General features: G+C 31.8%; 1 protein-coding gene across 2 annotated transcripts in view; it reads right to left on the minus strand.

The window, feature by feature from the left end:
• Positions 1-502: 502 nt before the first annotated feature.
• The window catches only part of LOC129806443 (G1/S-specific cyclin-D1), a 56,544-nt gene continuing 39,364 nt past the window's right edge, over positions 503-17,682 (minus strand). Inside the window, exons 5-7 of one of the 2 annotated variants that reach the window (XM_055855036.1) lie at positions 10,161-10,303; positions 5,780-6,713; positions 503-4,176 (exon numbers count right to left, since the gene is read on the minus strand). In XM_055855036.1, coding sequence (XP_055711011.1) covers positions 6,519-6,713; positions 10,161-10,303 — 338 coding nt within the window. In that variant the 3' untranslated portion in view covers positions 503-4,176; positions 5,780-6,518. The remainder of the gene's footprint in view (positions 4,177-5,779; positions 6,714-10,160; positions 10,304-17,682) is intronic. The other variant, XM_055855037.1, reaches the window with a different exon arrangement.

Raw genomic sequence — 17,682 nt, forward strand, 5'->3', positions numbered from 1 at the left:
AATTTTAATGTTTTTTCACAATATTGTTGATTAGCAGAAACCACAGAACAATTGGAAAACTCCCTGAGCATGTAGATATAGAAGTTCAAAAATTATTAATCGTTTAGATGGTTACTATTATATTGGTTCAATCGGGTAGTAGAAAATTTGAATTGGGATTGTCAGTAAATTTCATTATGAATTTTAGACAACAAGCTTTACAACAAAAACCCGGAAAATATTTTACTGATTACAGCGAAATCTTTGATTGAGTAAAAAAAAATTGAACTAGTTATTTGATGGGTATCATCAATTTTACATTTTTTTACATTTTAACTTTACATGTTAAAAATGTAGCACACGTTAAAGGTTTTTTTTACTATGTAAAAATGATGTATGTAAAAAATTCGCCCAACTCTGGTTGGGGAAGAGACTTGAAGAGAATGCCAGGGCTATTGGAACAATTCCTCAACATCAGCAGCCGGAATCATGAATCCCAAGGCGAGGGGCAAGAAAAGAAGGATTTTCAGGAATTACCCTTTTTATTATTATTTTTTGTTTTCACTATATACATCACCTCTGCATCTCCTATAGATATCCCTCAATATACAGGGAATTCTTGCAATTTATCAACAAAAAAAATACTTAACATTGTATTTTATTTTCTTCCTCATCGATTCCTCACCTTCTCTTTCCATAAATTAATATTTTGTTTCAGTACTATGTGTCATTTTTCTTTTTTTTTTAAATAATTTATTATTAAAAGAGTTGTTTGCTAGTTTTTTTCCACCTCTTCTCCAACATCGACTCTCAATCTTATTTTTTTCATTTTATTAAAAATTAAAACATTGCAGTAAACGCTCTAAATTAGCGCGCTCTAATATGGCAGTTTAGGGTTTTAAATGGTTGTTGGTGTACACTCAGAAAAAAAATAGAATGAGAAAAAAATCCATTCGCAAAAAAGTAATAGAATTAATAAAAAATATTTAAAGAATATTTGTAGAATATATCAATAGAAAAATATATAATGCATCATACTCAACTAAAAGCTTTTCTTTTTCCTCTTTTGAATGTTTTTTCTTCTTTTTACATAAATTCAGTTGATAGTTCTTTGTTTTTCTTTTATGATATATTAATTATATAAAATAGTTTTAATAAAATTTTTCTTTTGCATTTCTTTTTAAATACCGAAAAAAATATATAAAAATTCGCATTGGTTTTCTTTCATTGTTTTCTTGTATAAATTATTGTGCCTGAAATGCAAGATAATTTGTAAAAACTTCACTTGACAGTGTTGACAGTTAACTTCGAAAATTCATTTTTCATTTTTGAAGATCCATCTTTCGAAATTGCGCCTTGCTGCAGTTCGAGAATCACAAACTTCAAGATTAATTTCGGTATTTGCGAAAGATTCTATTTCGAAAAGCTAATTTCGAGTTCGAAAAAAGACATTGCTTAAACATCTGAAGATTGTTGTACAATTCTAGTTTTCATTTATTAAAACTGTTGTTTAGGAACTTGGAATATTGCTTTTCGAACTTAGCGGTGATATTCTTCATGCGGAGGCAGCCAAAAGCCCGAAAGCCAAAATTCGGAGTGTTCAAGATCATGAAAGGGAGGAAATTATTCGAGCTTTTTGGCTTTCGAGATATTGACCGGAACCCACTTTATGACCTTCCGAATATCCAAACGAAATCCAATAGTCCAAGTATCTGATCACAAAAATGATATTTACCATCTTTTCCTTCCGAGAATTTAACGTACTTCTCCGTCTCTGAATTTCGAAATCAGTAATCTGACTTTCGTAATCTGACTTTTCGATTATTCAAGCAAGACTATCGAAATCACCGAAATGTTCATTACCGACCTTTTCTTCTAAAAATCTTTTTGTGTATTCCTTGTCATTAGAGAATGTTCTTCCTCATTTAAACTTTTCGAAATTCCGTTTTTAAATCACTCATTTTCGATCTCCGTGATATCATATTTCCTTGATCTTTCGAATATTCAAGCGCAATATACAGTTGAAATGCTATATATACGATTTTCCCTAGGAATATTTATTTTCGAACTTAGTGAAATCGTAACTTTTCAATTTTCGAATGTTCAGTCCCAATACTAGAGTTCAAGTCCTGGAAAAAAAATCTTTAATGGGCTTCTCTCAAGTTTTCGAAATGAGAAAGTTCGAAAGAGTGGGACAGAATTTCGATTACATAAAATTTTCTTGATCTAAAAGATGTTTCGAAACCATTTTAAATCGAAATCTGAAACTAAATTTGTGATTCCTGCTTTAGAATTTTTCTTTTTCTAAAGCAGTTTTTTTCTTTTTAAATTTCTCAGACATTCCGAAAGTTTCTTTTCCGAAAACTCCCTTTCAAATTCACTTAAGACAACCGTTTTTGTAAGAAACTGTTTTTCCTACAAAATTTATCCTCGGAATACTGAGGATAAATAGTTCAATTTTCGAAAACGTTTTAGTAGTAAACGAGTGTTTTTTTTTTCAAATTTTCGCAAACACTCCGCAAACTGTTTTTCAAACTTACTGAGGGCAACCAAAGATCCATTAAAGATTCTTATGAAAGAAATTTTGTAATCAAAAATTCGCAGACATTCCGAAAGCTTCTCTCAGAATACTGAGGATTAATACTTCAATTTTCGAAAACGATTTTGTAGTAACCGAGTGTTCTTTTCAAATTTTAGCAAACATTTCGTAAATTGTTTTTTGAATTTAATGAGGGCCATCAAAGATTCTTATGAAAGACATTTTGTTATCAAAATTTTGAAGTCATTCCGAAAGCTTCTCTCAGAATACTGAAGATAACCATAGATCAATTTTCGAAAATGTTTTTGTAGTAAACGAGTGTTCTTTTCAAATTTTCGCAAACACTCCGCAAACTGTTTTTCAAACTTACTGAGGGCAACCAAAGATCCATTAAAGATTCTTATGAAAGAGATTTTGTTATCAAAATTTCGCAGACATTCCGAAAACTTCTCTCAGAATACTGAGGATAACCATAGTTCCATTTTCGAAAATGTTTTTGTAGTAAACGATTGTTCTTTTCAAATTTTCGAAAACTGTTTTCGTAGGGGACAGTTTTGCTTTTCAAAATTTCGCAGATATTTCGAAAGAGGTTCTTTCGAAAACTGACTTTCTTTTTTGACTTTTTCGATCAAATTGTGTCAAGTCAAAAATATCATCATTTCAGGCATATTAAAAGTCTTATTTGCAGATTTCGTCCATCATCTCCCATCAATTTTATATTACTTGGATTTTATTGTCCAATGAGGAACACTCTTATTCTTTCGAATCATCTTGTATAAAACAAAAAAAATTCACAAAATAATAAAAAAAATATTTACAAAAAAGTGATTTTTTTTTCAATTATATTTGTGTAGAAATAACAGTATAAGCATAATGTTAAACTTAAACGATTCCTACTGGACTACATTTTTAAGAGTTTTCTCTTGTTTTTTATCTATCGTATTTGCATTATATATTACATGATATAGGATTTCTAAACACTATGACTATTTTTTTTCTTGCTTCTTTTTGCATGTTCGACAAATTCTTGAAAAATTTGCAAACATCTCCCACCGCAAAAGCTCTTTCTTGTGCATTTTTGTTTTTGCATCTCCTTTCTCTTGGGACGAGCACCGAAGTTTTTTTTTTGATTTTTTTGGGAAAATTGAAAAATAAGGGGTATAGGGGCGTATCTTTTTTTTCAAGAGTGTATTTTTTTAGAGAAAGGAGAGAAAAATGCGAAAATGCCTTTCCCGACTCTGAATTTAAAAAAAAAAAATGCTAAACTTATTTTGTATTTCAGTGTTGGATTTTTTCTATTTTTGTTTTTTGTTTTTTTCAGTTTTTTCTTTATTTTTTTTTAAATATAAATAAGCGTAATGAAATATTGTTGATTGTTTTTTCTGTCTTGGGATGGTATTTTTCTCCTTCTTCTGTAACATTGTTCTCATGGCGCTCATTTAAGAACCTCCATGGAAAAAGATTGCGTTGTTTAACAAAAAAAAAAGAACTACAATCAATAAATCAGAAGTGCTAGAGACGGAAATTTCTATACAGCTTTTTTTTTCATTCTTCATTCTCTTCAATCTTCATCTTTTCTCGCGAGTCAGCTTAAGTTTTTTAGCTAAATATTAGTTTTCTTGTTCTCCCTCCTTTACTTTGGGGGAGCTTCCTTCCTTCTTCTCAATACCAAAAAAAAAACTTCTACAGTGAGCGAAATTCAAATAGGGACGGCCTTATAATTGTGTGGTGTGGGTGGTCTGTAAATCGGATCGACCTAATATTTTTTTTTATAATATAGGCCTATCCAACAAGCAGGGCTGTGCTTTTACATAGTAAAAAATATTTTTTACATTTTACATGTAAAAAATATGTAAAAATGTAAAAAATATGTAAAATGTACAAAATGTGTAAAATGTAAAAAAGGAAAATTACGCATTTTTGAATCTTTTGAACATTTCCTGTAAGCAATACCAATATTGATATTTCTTATGAGAAATTTCAAGGAAACATTTTTGGGAAAACCATGAAACAAATTTCATTTTGAAAACCCATATGAAGTAATTGAACGATTTTGTACACATAAAACATACTGCCTGTAGTAAAAAATGTTAACTTTTTTCTAATTAACACTAAACCTATCGACTGTTTTTGGCCGTTTTTCGGTCAAGTGACAAACTGCGATAATGTAGGATTCTCAACAAATTTGTTTTGTAAAAGATCAATAAATTAAAATTTGAATGCTGAAAAATATGTTACATGCATATTTCAGGAAATTCATAAAGTTTGATAGGGGCATTGTACCGTTTAAAGTATGTGTTTATTTTAAATCGGTCAATTTGACTGGGTCTCGGTAGGTTTAGTATTAAAAGAACTTCGTCCTTTTTTCACAGATAGATATTTCAGAATGTTGTCTATATTAAATCCTTAAAATGTTAAGCTTTTTGACCATTAACGAAAAATAGAATAAAATTTTATATTATTAGTAAACTAAACATGTAAAGCAATGAGACATAAAAATATGATTATTTCACTATTCGTAATTGGCAAATGACGTGACTTGATCAATCAATTTTTAAAATAAAAAAAACTTTATTATTTTTTATAGTAATTATATAGACTATTTTTTATGAAATTTTGATATAACAATAACCGGCACTGCTTCAGCATAAATTGGTTAATATTGTGTTCAAATTGCGCGCAACTTACGCTTAAAATAATTTCACTTGTATGTAGTGCACTCATAGCTTCAACACGAAAAGAATAAATTACAAATAAAAAGCGCACAGTTTCAGCACAAAACGGTTAAAATTGAATATAAAATCCGCACAGCTTTCAAATGAAACGTTTAACAATTTAAATCGTTATTACTCGAATTCTGTGCAGCTTTCATTAAAAATCGATGTAATATCATAATTTCTGTGTGAATTTTTGTTTAATACGTTAGTCTCATTTTAGTAATAAAACGCAATGGTTTTTTTAGAATATTATCACAGAAATATTCATTACCACAGAATCAGTGTTAGCAAGGAGACACTGATTCACGAAGAATAAGATCTAAAGTCCATAATATTAAAATAATTCTCATTGATCTGATTTGTTTCACTTTTATTTAAAAAATCGGGATCGTCCCTATTTGAATTTCGCTCAAAAATCACCTAAAAATTTGATATTTGGCTGGCGTTCACGCACGAACGCAATTGCGCGTGGGTCACTACCATAAAAAGTCTTGTTGGATAGGCCTATATTATACAAAAAAAATATTAGGTCGATCCGACTTACAGACCACCCACACCACACACTTATAAGGCTGTCCCTATTTGAATTTCGCTCACTGTATGTAACATTCTGAGAAAAATCGATATTATTACCAAAAGAGTCAGATTTTATCTCGCGCACGCACTTCTTCCTCGATCTCCCTCAATCTTCGTTTTTTTTTAAAGTTACAATAGTAAACTTATAGTGTTATAAAGCTGGTTAACAATATACTACATAAATAGGTTTGGTGTTTTGGTCCCGAAAGAAAAAACATAAGACATTAATATAAGACATATACATAACAGATATTTCTGTTTCTATTTTTTTGATATATTTAACATGGGAAGCCCACAAAAAAAATCGCACAATCTCCTTTTTTTTCTCTTCTCAAATATATTAAATTGCAAGCACTAGAGAATTTATTTTTTTTCATTAAACTTGTTCATTTGCTGAGCAAATTCACCCCAAAAAAAAAATAGTTAAAGGAATTCACCAGCCGGGAAGTTCTCAAAAGGGGATTGACCTTAGGGCAGGGATCATCTGTATTTAACGGCAAAAAGATTTAAATTAAGGTACCTTCTTTTGTTTTTTGTTTTTTTTTAGCGGAAATCTTTTCTTTTAGCACCCAACAATTCACTTTGTCTCTCTCTCTCCTGTTAATGTTTGCAATCATATTTTTTAAATTTGTTTTTTTTTTAGTGTTGTGTCCGGGAGCCATTTCCATCTCTCAACTCTGACCACTTTCTTTTGAGAAATATAAATCCTAAAAATTAATATCCTGAATGTCCACAGGAGTACCATTGCACTCAGACTTGCACTTCTGTGGCGTTCCCGGAACACCCTGATGCTTAATACATGGACTACTTGGCGGGGTGTGATAGTAGTATTCGGGAGATAGTAACTTCTTCTGCTCCTGATATACTCTTTCCATTCGTGCCATACACTTGTTAAGTACTTCCTGCTTGACAATAATTTTTTTTTTGTTCATATTGCCAAATACGCGAACAGCAAGAAAAAAAAAGAGAACAGAATGAACCCATTAGTCACATGAAAAATCGGCCCCCTGGATAGCATTTTCTTAATCTTCAAAAGCTAACCCAAGAAGCATTTAAGCGGTCTTATATCGAATATCTTATAATAGAATTTTTAGAAAGCTTGAAAAACATGCAAGAGAGCATCTTAAGAAGCGAAAACCTACACAGAAAAACAAATTTTGTAAAAATGTTCGTAAATGTTTGTGAATTCCTACGGAGGACTTACGAAATGCTCGTGAATCGTATAACCTACAAATAAGTTCGTAAAAGTTTGTACTTTTTTCACAAACATTGTTCGTAAAATTATCACTTGACGAACATTTTTTGTACTTTTACAAACATTTGTTCGTAAATGTTCGTAAAATATTCGTCAGATAAACAAAAATTTACGAACAAATGACAAAATTTTACAAACATTTTTTGTGTGTTTACCAACTTTTACAAACAAATATTTGTAAAAGTACAAAAAATGCTCATCAAATGATCATGTTACGAAACAATGTTTGTGAAAAAAAGTACAAACTTTTACGAACTTGTTTGTAGATTATACGATTCAAGAGCATTTCGTAACTCCCCCATAGGAATTCACAAACATTTACGAACATTTTTACAAAATATTTTTTTCTGTGTAGCAATTTATAAACCATTTATTACTAAAGTTTTATAAAGCACCTGATATGGAATATGCTAGGATACGTATAAAAAGAAGAAGAATATCTTATAAAAATATTAGAATAAAGCCATTAAGGTAAAGTGTCCTCGAGTCGACCGGTTCCTCAAAATTGTTACTGATTCGTATTTATTTATGGAATAATTGACCTATTGATGTTAGATCATACGACAAATATTAGTGCAAATATAAATAAATTGAATAAATAACTCTACCGATCGAATTGAGGAACCGGTCGACTTGATGGCACTTTACCTTAGATACTTTTTAAATTGACCAAACAATTTAAAGGATAAAATGGAATATTTTGTAAGACTATGATCATTAAAGTCTTATAATCGAAAAAGTAAAAGGACATTGGGCAAAAGTGGTCTATGGCGCGTCCACCAATGAGACATACAGTACCGTTGAAAACATTAAATACACCCTTCGTAAGTTTAAGTACACCTGTTTTGGACCGGGAAAACGCTGTAATATCCAGTTCTATTGACTAAAATACTTTGATATATAAACCTAAGAACAGTTTTAAACAAAATTTGAGCAAAAACATTGGCTATAAAAATTTATAATTTGAGGATCAGTCAAAAATAAGCTTTTTGGACAAAAATGATCTAATATTAAAAATAGCTCTTACCGTGTGAATAGACGGAATTCCCACGACATATTTTATTCCGAACGGGAATTCCTTATGGAAATCCCATACTGAACTGTCAAATTTTTACCATCTGCTCTATGCGCCTCTGGTGGACTTCAAGCGCAACACAAAAACGCTCCGAAGATTTGAATTTTAAATTGTGTATTTTCTGAATATAAATAACAGAATGTGTATTTAGAAGATATTTCACGTACTTTATTTTATTAAAACGGCTCTATTATATTACGTGTTGTCTTTTATACTCCATTATTAATATGACAAAGTCTTTGGAATAATGCATTAAATTAGCTGTAGATTTATTATTCCAACTAAAGTGCTGATAATTTCAAATAACGTGTTGCAGAGAGATTGTTCGTGTTATTTAGTGAAAGACGTCGGTAAAATATTTTAAAACTCCATTTTCAATAAATTGAACGATAAAAAGAATATTTTTCTTTTATTTCAAAGTAATATTTTATATCCGAAAATTTAATTTCTAAGGTTTCCGGCTATAAATCCTATTAGTGAACTTCGACACTTTTTTTTTACTATTCTTTGTATTTCCTTATCTAAATTATTATATTCTTTCAGTTTATAATAATGGGATTTCTTGAAAAAGATATGTTCTGAATCTGCCTTTCCAATCATTAAAACCTCTTCTGAAATGTTATTGATGAATATTTAATTCAATCTAGAAACACTAATATTTTCAAAATTATTATATTACTATTATTCGGTTTCAAATTTGCTTTCAAAATAAATTTTTCGATCACTACAGTAGATCTTACAAGTTTTTTTCATATATTACTTGCTTAAAAACACTCCAAATTAAATTTTCGGAATTTTCCGGAAGCAAAAAGCTATCTCGAGTGACATAGCTTATTGCCATTTTGGGCATTATTGTAGTTGATTTTCAATGAAATTGATGAAATTGCGATACAAAATGTTACTTTTTTAAAATTATTTTTGTTAGATATATTCAAAATTTTATCTCAATATTATTTAAATTTTAGAAGATTACCTCAAAATAAGTCTCTGGAGCGCATAAAATAAATTTTTTAATAGAACTTCGCACTATTATACAAGAATCGTATGTATATAAAAGATAGAAATTGATATATGAAACTGAAAAAAATAAATTGGCGTATCTTATGATAGTTTTTATAAAATAATTGTGATTCTAGTTTCAATTACATCTTCTGGACTACAATTTTGTGTGTTGCTTGTTTTTTACGAAATATTTTCAACACTGATCGCATTTTCAGACAATCTTGCTGAATATTTTGTGTGAAAGTAAAGTAGCTAGGATATATTATACATCCTGCAAAAACATCCTTGATAAATAATTCAGTGATTCTCGATGGTTTAGAGATGCAAAACGATTTCGCAAAATTGAACACTTCACTCTCCAACGGAAAATCACCATTTGAAATTCAAAATTTTTGAACGCGTTAGGGCAGTTTCTTGCACTTTTGCTGAGGACGCTGGTATAGCAAATTTACCACTTCCTCGTGGGAATTCCATCTGTTCACACGGTTACATACTAAAACTGATCTAATCTTTTAATAATCGGTTAATTTAAGCTTTATACTATTAGCAAATATTATTAAGAGTAAGAAAACTGAAAAATTTTGCCGAGGGAATATTTTTGATATGGTTTGTGGTCGGTTCCCGATGTAATCTGTTCTTAAAGGGGTTTCTTCTTTAAATATTAAAATTTCCAGCCCAAATTCTACTTTTTCATATATTTTTTTTTATTATTTTTCAAACTGCTTCTTATTATTGTTGCAATTTTATTTCTTTTACTTCATTATTTTATTTAAAAAAACAAATTCGACAAATTTATCTCGCTCAATTTGCCAATTTCGCCATTTTGGATTTTCTACAAGAGGACAAGAAGAAGGAAATGCTACTTGGGAAACTTCGTGACACAAGTCAAGACGTTTATGCCATTGAAAAGTAATTTAAGCAGCTCCTAAATAAAAAAAGCTAAATATTCTGCCCACCACATGCGATCATTAGAGAACTCATATGTTTAATAAAGTGAAAAAAAACCAATAGTCTTACCTCAGTAATGTTGCCCTTTAGAATACGATCGACTAATTCGCGAATTAAATAGCACTCGTGCACCATGTCGCGCTTCAGACCATTCACAGAAACAACTACACTGGCAGCTGCTATCGTGCTGGGGAGGAATTCACAGAAATTTTCTGGAAATAAATAAAACAATGTTGTTTTTTTTTCAATAAATAAATAAAGTCCATTGGGACTTCCGTTGGGAATAGGGTGTTTGTCTTGCAACTGAAAGAGCGGAACTTGAGATGGGGTCAGGAAGGAAGGAAAGAAGGGAAAGACGTTATTAGATAATTTTGTGGTTTGATGATCTATCAGGTGTTTTAACCAATTTGTGGGTCATCTTCAAACGGTAAAAGTTGTTTAGAATGATGATGGTTTAATCGAGAGACAGCTTAGTGGAATAATGTTGAAAATGCATTAAAACGTTTTTCTGGAGATTTTAGGACTGTAATTTTACCATGAAGACCTTATAATCAGATATCAAAGGATACCGAAGTTTACGCTTGTTTAATGAAGATGAGAAATCATGTCCTTCCTCTACTCCAGGGGTATGCAAAAAACGTTTGAAACCAAATAAAATTCAAAATAAGTTTGTTCAGGTAGCGTTATGACTAGAGCTGGCCAAAATATGCAAAAAAAATCTTGGAAATATGCGACATAAAAATGCACGAAAAATCATAAAACATGCAAGAAAAATATGTATTTATATAATTCATTTTTTAACCCAAATAAGAGTGTTTTGTAGAACTTTCACATAAAAACCTTTATCCTTTGTAGTACACTCTTAGAAAAATTTAGTCCCAACTGCCTCATATACAGTTATGGAAACTATAAAATATAGTAAGCATAGACCCATCCATATATTTAGCTAGGGTGACGAAATGAAATAGTTGACCAATATTAGTTACAGTATCTATTTCATTTAGTTATCATAACTAAATAAGATTAGTAACGGGTACTATAACATATTAGTTCCAATAGTCAGCATAAACGACCTTAGTTGTGTGTAAAATAACACGCACAGACCAATCACAAAACGATTTAGATTGGGCTTAAAAACACGAAAAGCATAAATATAAAACAATTTATGCTCTTAAAATCACGCAGAGCTCAATGATACAACGGTTAAAATTGCGCTTAAAAAAGCGCAAGCGTGATTTTAAGCATATTGATCGTTATATGATTTAGCTGTGCGTGATTTTAAGTGCATTAACCGATTTTTCATTGAGCTGTGCGTAATTTTAAATCAATTTACCGTTTTATGATTGAGCTGTGCGTGATTTTAAGTGCATTAACCGATTTTTCATTGAGCTGTGCGTAATTTTAAGCCAATTTACCGTTTTATGATTGAGCTGTGCGTGATTTCAAGTGCATTAACCGATTTTTCATTGAGCTGTGCGTAATTTTAAGCCAATTTACCGTTTTATGACCGTTTTACGTGTGTGCTCTGCATGTATTTAAGCACAATCTAAACCGTTTAATGTATATGCTGTACGTGTTTAAGCGTAATTTTGAGCGTTTTATGTTTACTCTGTGCATGTTTTTAAGCGCAATCTTAATCCGTTTTACGTGTGTGCTGTGCGCGTTTTTAAGCACATTCTTAACCGTTTTATGATTGAGCTGTGCGCGTTTTAAGCACATTCTTAACCGTTTTATGATTGAGCTGTGCGTATTTTCAAGCTCAATCTGAACCGTTTTATGATTGACCTGTGCGTGTTTTTAAGCGCTTTCCGAAAAACCGATCTAAGGATTTCTTGTTCTTTTAGAATATGATACAGAAACTGTAATTGAATATCATTTCATCCTTATACAATAACTTCAATTCATTCCTTCTATCAATTGTATCAACGTGAAATGTTAAAGAAAAACATCTCAAATTATTTTGCAGATAATATGTTTAAAAAATGGTAATTAAAAAATCTTTAGTAAAATTAGCGAGAAGTTCTATCTAGTAAGATTAAATATTAAACAACACTAGTACGCTTTTCTAACTCCTTTAGCAGCTTTTTAAATCATTGGAGTGGTAAATGGTAGTGTCCTTTCTATGGGGTTCGAGCAGAAATAATTGAAACAGTATGGGAAAGTGGTCTGCCTTTAAATGCGGCAGCCTTTGGACATTTATTTTTCTTCCTTATTTCCTAAACCAAAAATTCTATTTTAATAATCGAAGTTAATAGAAAATAGTTGTATTGATTATAGTTTAGACGTTTAGAGTTTAGGGTTTTTGATTTGGAAAATAAGAGAAAAATTAAAATATTGAATGGCAGGCCACTTTCCCCTAAAGAAGTTTACTTTTCAGTTGTTGAATATCAAAATTTTCTACAGGTACAGAAATTACGCTTTTGCAGATGACATAATACATTCCTAAGAAATATTTAAAGAAAAAAAATTCGACTAAGAGTGTTTTCTTCGAATTTGTCAATGTGGGTGATGTTAGCATCAAGTAGTGTAAAGGGATTTTTTTTATATAACTGGATCCCAATATGAAATAAAGGGTCAAATAGGGCCTGAGCACCCTTAATAAAAACATGCAAATAAATATTTTGGCCAGCTCTAGCTATGACCATTGACGTAGACGTTTCATTTGACATTTGTTCGGTTTCAAACGGTTCTTGCTCACCTCTGCTCTACTCATTTTTTTCATTTTCTCCGACAAAATTCGCTATAGCGACCGAAATATTTGTTCGTTTTGGATAAATTTAGCTTTTTTGGAAAGGTATTGAATTAAAATATCTAAAAAAGATTTTCTTAATGTCCTAATTTTTCGATTTTGAGAGACTTTCCATAAAACATTGATCCATACAACATAAAGCATTCATCCAACTTTATAGTCCTATAAGTGGATTACTCATATCTCTTGGAATTTATGAATGAAACCACAAAACTGAGTAATGAAAGACAAAACCATCCATCCACTAAGCTAATTCCAAGTTTGAGATATCCTTGCAAAAAAACAGAAAGGCAGGAATTGTAATAAGATCCTCGTTGGATCTTTTTTTTCTCCTTAGGAGGAATTTAGAAGAGATGTTCAAAAATTGAGAAACTGTGCAATGAATCTCAAGACTTGATCTCTCTTCGGAATATTTTGTTTTTTTTTGCGTCCCATCTCTCGAGGCACGCAGTTTATTATATGTAGCCCAAAGTTAACAACAGTTGAAGAAACGAGCAGAAAAAAAAGAAGTCCAACATTATTCTCATCTTTGCGGTTTGACCGGGCCCAGGGGGCTTTCTATAGCAACACCCAGAACCTTCATCTCATCCCAAGAGAGCATTAACAGTCATTTGTGTGGAGATGAAACATGGACAATATTTCTGTTTATGTTGGCACATTGTGTGCCAAGATTGTGTTGATGCTGATGAGGGAGAGGCAAATGAAGTGATCGCCAAAGGAATCCCAAAAAAAAAAATTTATTTCGTCGGCGCCTCAAAATTTGTCTTCTTTCCTGCCTCCCATTCCTCCTATATGCTCTCATTCTTATATCTTGGGCCTAAATTATTTCAATGGGGTGATAAAACATATACACTTTCTGAGTCTCTCACACTCTTGCTCCTGACTCCCATCAAGTGCATGTGATGGATCGATTTTCACCATGTCAGCCAAACCAAAGGGACTGAACCCCTGAAATCTTCAGGGCAGACTTCCCTCATTGGACCTTTAAAGTTTCTGGAATGCATTTAAAAGGACCGTGACGAATTGCGAATGGTGTTGTGATTTCCCAGAAAGAGGCATAAAAAGGATCATGTTGGGCAGATGGAAGATTTTATGTGCTTCAAAAGTGCTTGGGCAACCTCTATTTGGTTGTTACAGTCACATAAACTATTACAGAAGCCTCTCTTAGACAGATCCTGGAATCTTAAGTGGAAGAAGGGTTGCAAAGTTAAATATTTTAAACTTGATTCAAAGGCCTTTCAAATGATTCCATTCTTGTTCAAATCGGTTAAGGAATACGCCTTCCAGAGCGGATTTATCCTTTGATTTTGAAAAAAGATCATTTCAAAGAATTTAAAGTGGTACTACTCGAAGTATTTGAGGTTATGTTATACAAAACACGCATGATTGTTACGAAAAGCTCCAGAATTCAAAGGCCTTTCAAATGAATCCATTCTTGTTCAAATTGGTTAAGAAATACGTCTTCCAGAACTGATTTATCTTTTGATTTTGAAAAAAAAACAACACTTCAAGATATTCACTGCCACTATTCAAAATGCCACTATTCGAGATATTTGAGGTTATGTTATACGAAACACGCATGGTTTTTACGATAAGCTCCGAAATTCAAAGCCTTTCCAATGAATCCATTCTTGTTCAAATCGGTTAAGGAATACGTCTTCCAGATCTGATTTATCCTCTGATTTTGCTAAAAGAAATCATTTCAAGAAATTCAAAATGCCACTACTCGAGATATTTGAGGTTTTATACAAAACACGTATAATTTTTACAAAAACCTCCAGAAATCAAAGACCTTTCAAATGAATCAATTTTTGTTCAAATCGGTTAAGGAATACACCTTCCAGAGCTGATTTATCTTTTGATTTTGAAAAAAAAAATCTTCAAAGAATTCAAAATGCCACTCGAGATATTTGAGGTTATGTTATACGAAACAAGTTTGATTTTTACGAAAAGCTCCGGAATTCAAAGGCCTTTTAAATTATTCAATTTTTGTTCAAATCGGTTAAGGAATATGCCTTCCAGAACAGATGTATCGTCTGATTTTGAAAAAAACAACACTTCAAGATATTCAAAATGCTACTACTCAAGACATTTGAGGTTATGTCCGGAATTCAAATGTTTTTCAAATTAATCAATGTTTGTTAAAATCGGTTAAGGAATACGCTTTCCATATCTGATTTATCCTATGATTTTGGAAAAAAATATTAGAAGGAATGGTCCAACGCAATTACTGGAGATATTTGAGGTTATACTGCACGAAAATTCGTTTGTACGATTAAAGCGTGAAAGTAATAGGTAATTCAAAAACCTTTTCAAAGTGTCTAAAAAATAATAGCATGACTATTTTTGACTTAACCAGTTTTGCTTAAATAAAATTCTAAGACGTAATTAAGTTCTCTGAACTAATATCGGTAGATTATGGTTTTTCTGCGTAGAGATCGCAAGATCTTCCGATTTTGAGACAGATATCGCGCGATTTCTCAGACTGAAATCGGAGAATCGTGCGGTTTTTGCACAGTGATCGCGACATCTTATAATTTTTTGTTCAAAGATCGCAATATCATGCGATTTCAGCTCTGTATTTGAAAGATCATGTATTTCTGGTAGAACGATTTCTACACAAAAGCAAGATCGGATCATTTCCGCACACAGATCCTGAGATCACGCGATTTCTGCATGGGGATCGTACGATCGTCAGATTTTTAGTTCAGATAACGTACAATTTTTGCATTAATATCACAAGATTAAATGATGTCTTTATAGGGTGTACAAAATCTTACGATTTCTTGATCAGAGATCGCAAGATCGCACGATCGCACGATTTCTGCCTTGGAATTGTACGATCGTCAGATTTTTGGTTCAGATTCGTACGATTTCTGCATTAATATCACAAAATCAAATGATGTCTTCATAGGATTTGTTAAATCTAACGATTTCTTGCTCAGAGATTGCAAGATCGCGCGATTTCTGCCTTGGGATTGCATGATCGTCAGATTTTTGGTTCAGATATCATACGATTTCTGCACTGAGATTATAAGATCGAATGGTGACCTAATACAGATTGCAAAATCTCACGATTTATTACTCAAAGATCGCAAGATCGTACAATTTCTGCACAAAGATCGTAAAATCACACGATGTCTGCATTGGAATAGCATGATCGACAGATTTTTGGCACAAATATCGTACGATTTCTGTATTGAGACCACAAGATGGAACGATTTGCGGAATGGACGCAATTTTTGGCTCTGCTATATTATGACTTCAGCATTGACATTCTCACAAATTCAGCCAATCGATCCTTTTAGAGAGATTAACAGTGAAGCGTATACTTCGGGAGCAAAGGCCATAAGGAATCAATTAAATAGAACATGCTCTTCAGAGTGAAATTAGACGCGTTTCAAATGTACAACTTGGTGGAACGTAGTTTATCCTCCTAAAGGTTTAAAATTAACCTTTTTTCTTCAAGATAAATCAATCGATGTTCAAAATCAGCTCTGAAAGGGTTATTTTTAACCTTTCGGAGGATAAAATCTGCACCAATTTTTCAAAAGTTTACTTTTGAAAAAGTTTCAAAAGTTTTTTGTATTAGTAAATGGGACAACTTTTTGGGGACCCCGCTCTGAAGCACAGTGATACTTTGCCAAGAAAACACCTTAGCACGAGATGTTTTCTTCAGAATTAACATGAACTAACTCTGAACGAACACAGTGATTAAACTATTTCTGTAGTGTTTTTCTTCACTGAGAAAAAAGGGAGTGCGATTAACTTTTTTTCCTCGTAACTTTAACACTTTTTAGGTGTAAAAATATATCAAAATTTCTTAATGTTAATTTTACTCCTTTTTAAGTGTAAAATTAACATGAAAGAAAAATAACTTTAACCCATAATACACTTAAAAAGGGTAATATTTACACAGTTTTCGGATCAATACTGCAGGGTCAAATTAACACTTCCGGAATGTTATTTTAACTTTTTCGGATTTCTCTCAGTATTGGTAGGGTAAATTAAGCTAATTCAAAACCTGCTCCAAATGGAAATTTTTCCCTATTTCAAATGGAAACATCATTGTTTTCATAATAAATACAGTACTAAACTATTATATTTATATGTTTTCTATACCTCAGTTTCATTATTTAGTTAACTTTGCTCCAAATAAAGCAAAAATCCATTCATATTCACAAATTTTAATTTGTTATTTTTTTGGAGAGATTTTCTTATTTTTTTAGATGGGAAAGGTGAAAAGACCAGGAATAAGAACAAATCCTGCACTCAGGAGAAACTCAACAAGGTTTTGGAAGCCTTTCGTCGCGGTTTTAGTTACACTCTTTGTCTCCAATTAGAAACTTTCCCTTGTCTCCATTTGGATTAATTTGATTCCAATTGAAGCATTTCACACTACCGTATTTTTCTTGTATTTAAGAAGTTTTCAAATTATATCTAAAGAATTTTCATTGAACAGTAACATTCTAGAAGAGCCAAGGAGCAAATTTATGTAAAACTCTTTTCAGAAAAAAATTGAAGTTAATGTGTTGAATCTTCTGTCAAAGTTAAAGCGTCTGGAAATGGTTTTGAATTAGGACATTTACCCTATATGTACCTTCTAAACCTCAAGAATACCCTGAACTCCCTCCGAAATTCGAGCACCCTAAATTGGATGGTTAGTATCTCGTGTGATCTTGCTCCCAATAGCCGATTATGTGGTCCGCATGTGAGAAGTCAGAGACGCAGATTGTGCTCCTGATTTTGTCTGTGGTCCCATCGTTTCTGGACCCATGGCAATCAAACTTTTTTTTTTGGGGAAAACGAAGAGGTAATGTGGAGAAGACGACCCGTGTACAC

Source organism: Phlebotomus papatasi, chromosome 3, assembly GCF_024763615.1.
Source record: "Phlebotomus papatasi isolate M1 chromosome 3, Ppap_2.1, whole genome shotgun sequence".
NCBI lineage: Eukaryota > Metazoa > Arthropoda > Insecta > Diptera > Psychodidae > Phlebotomus > Phlebotomus papatasi.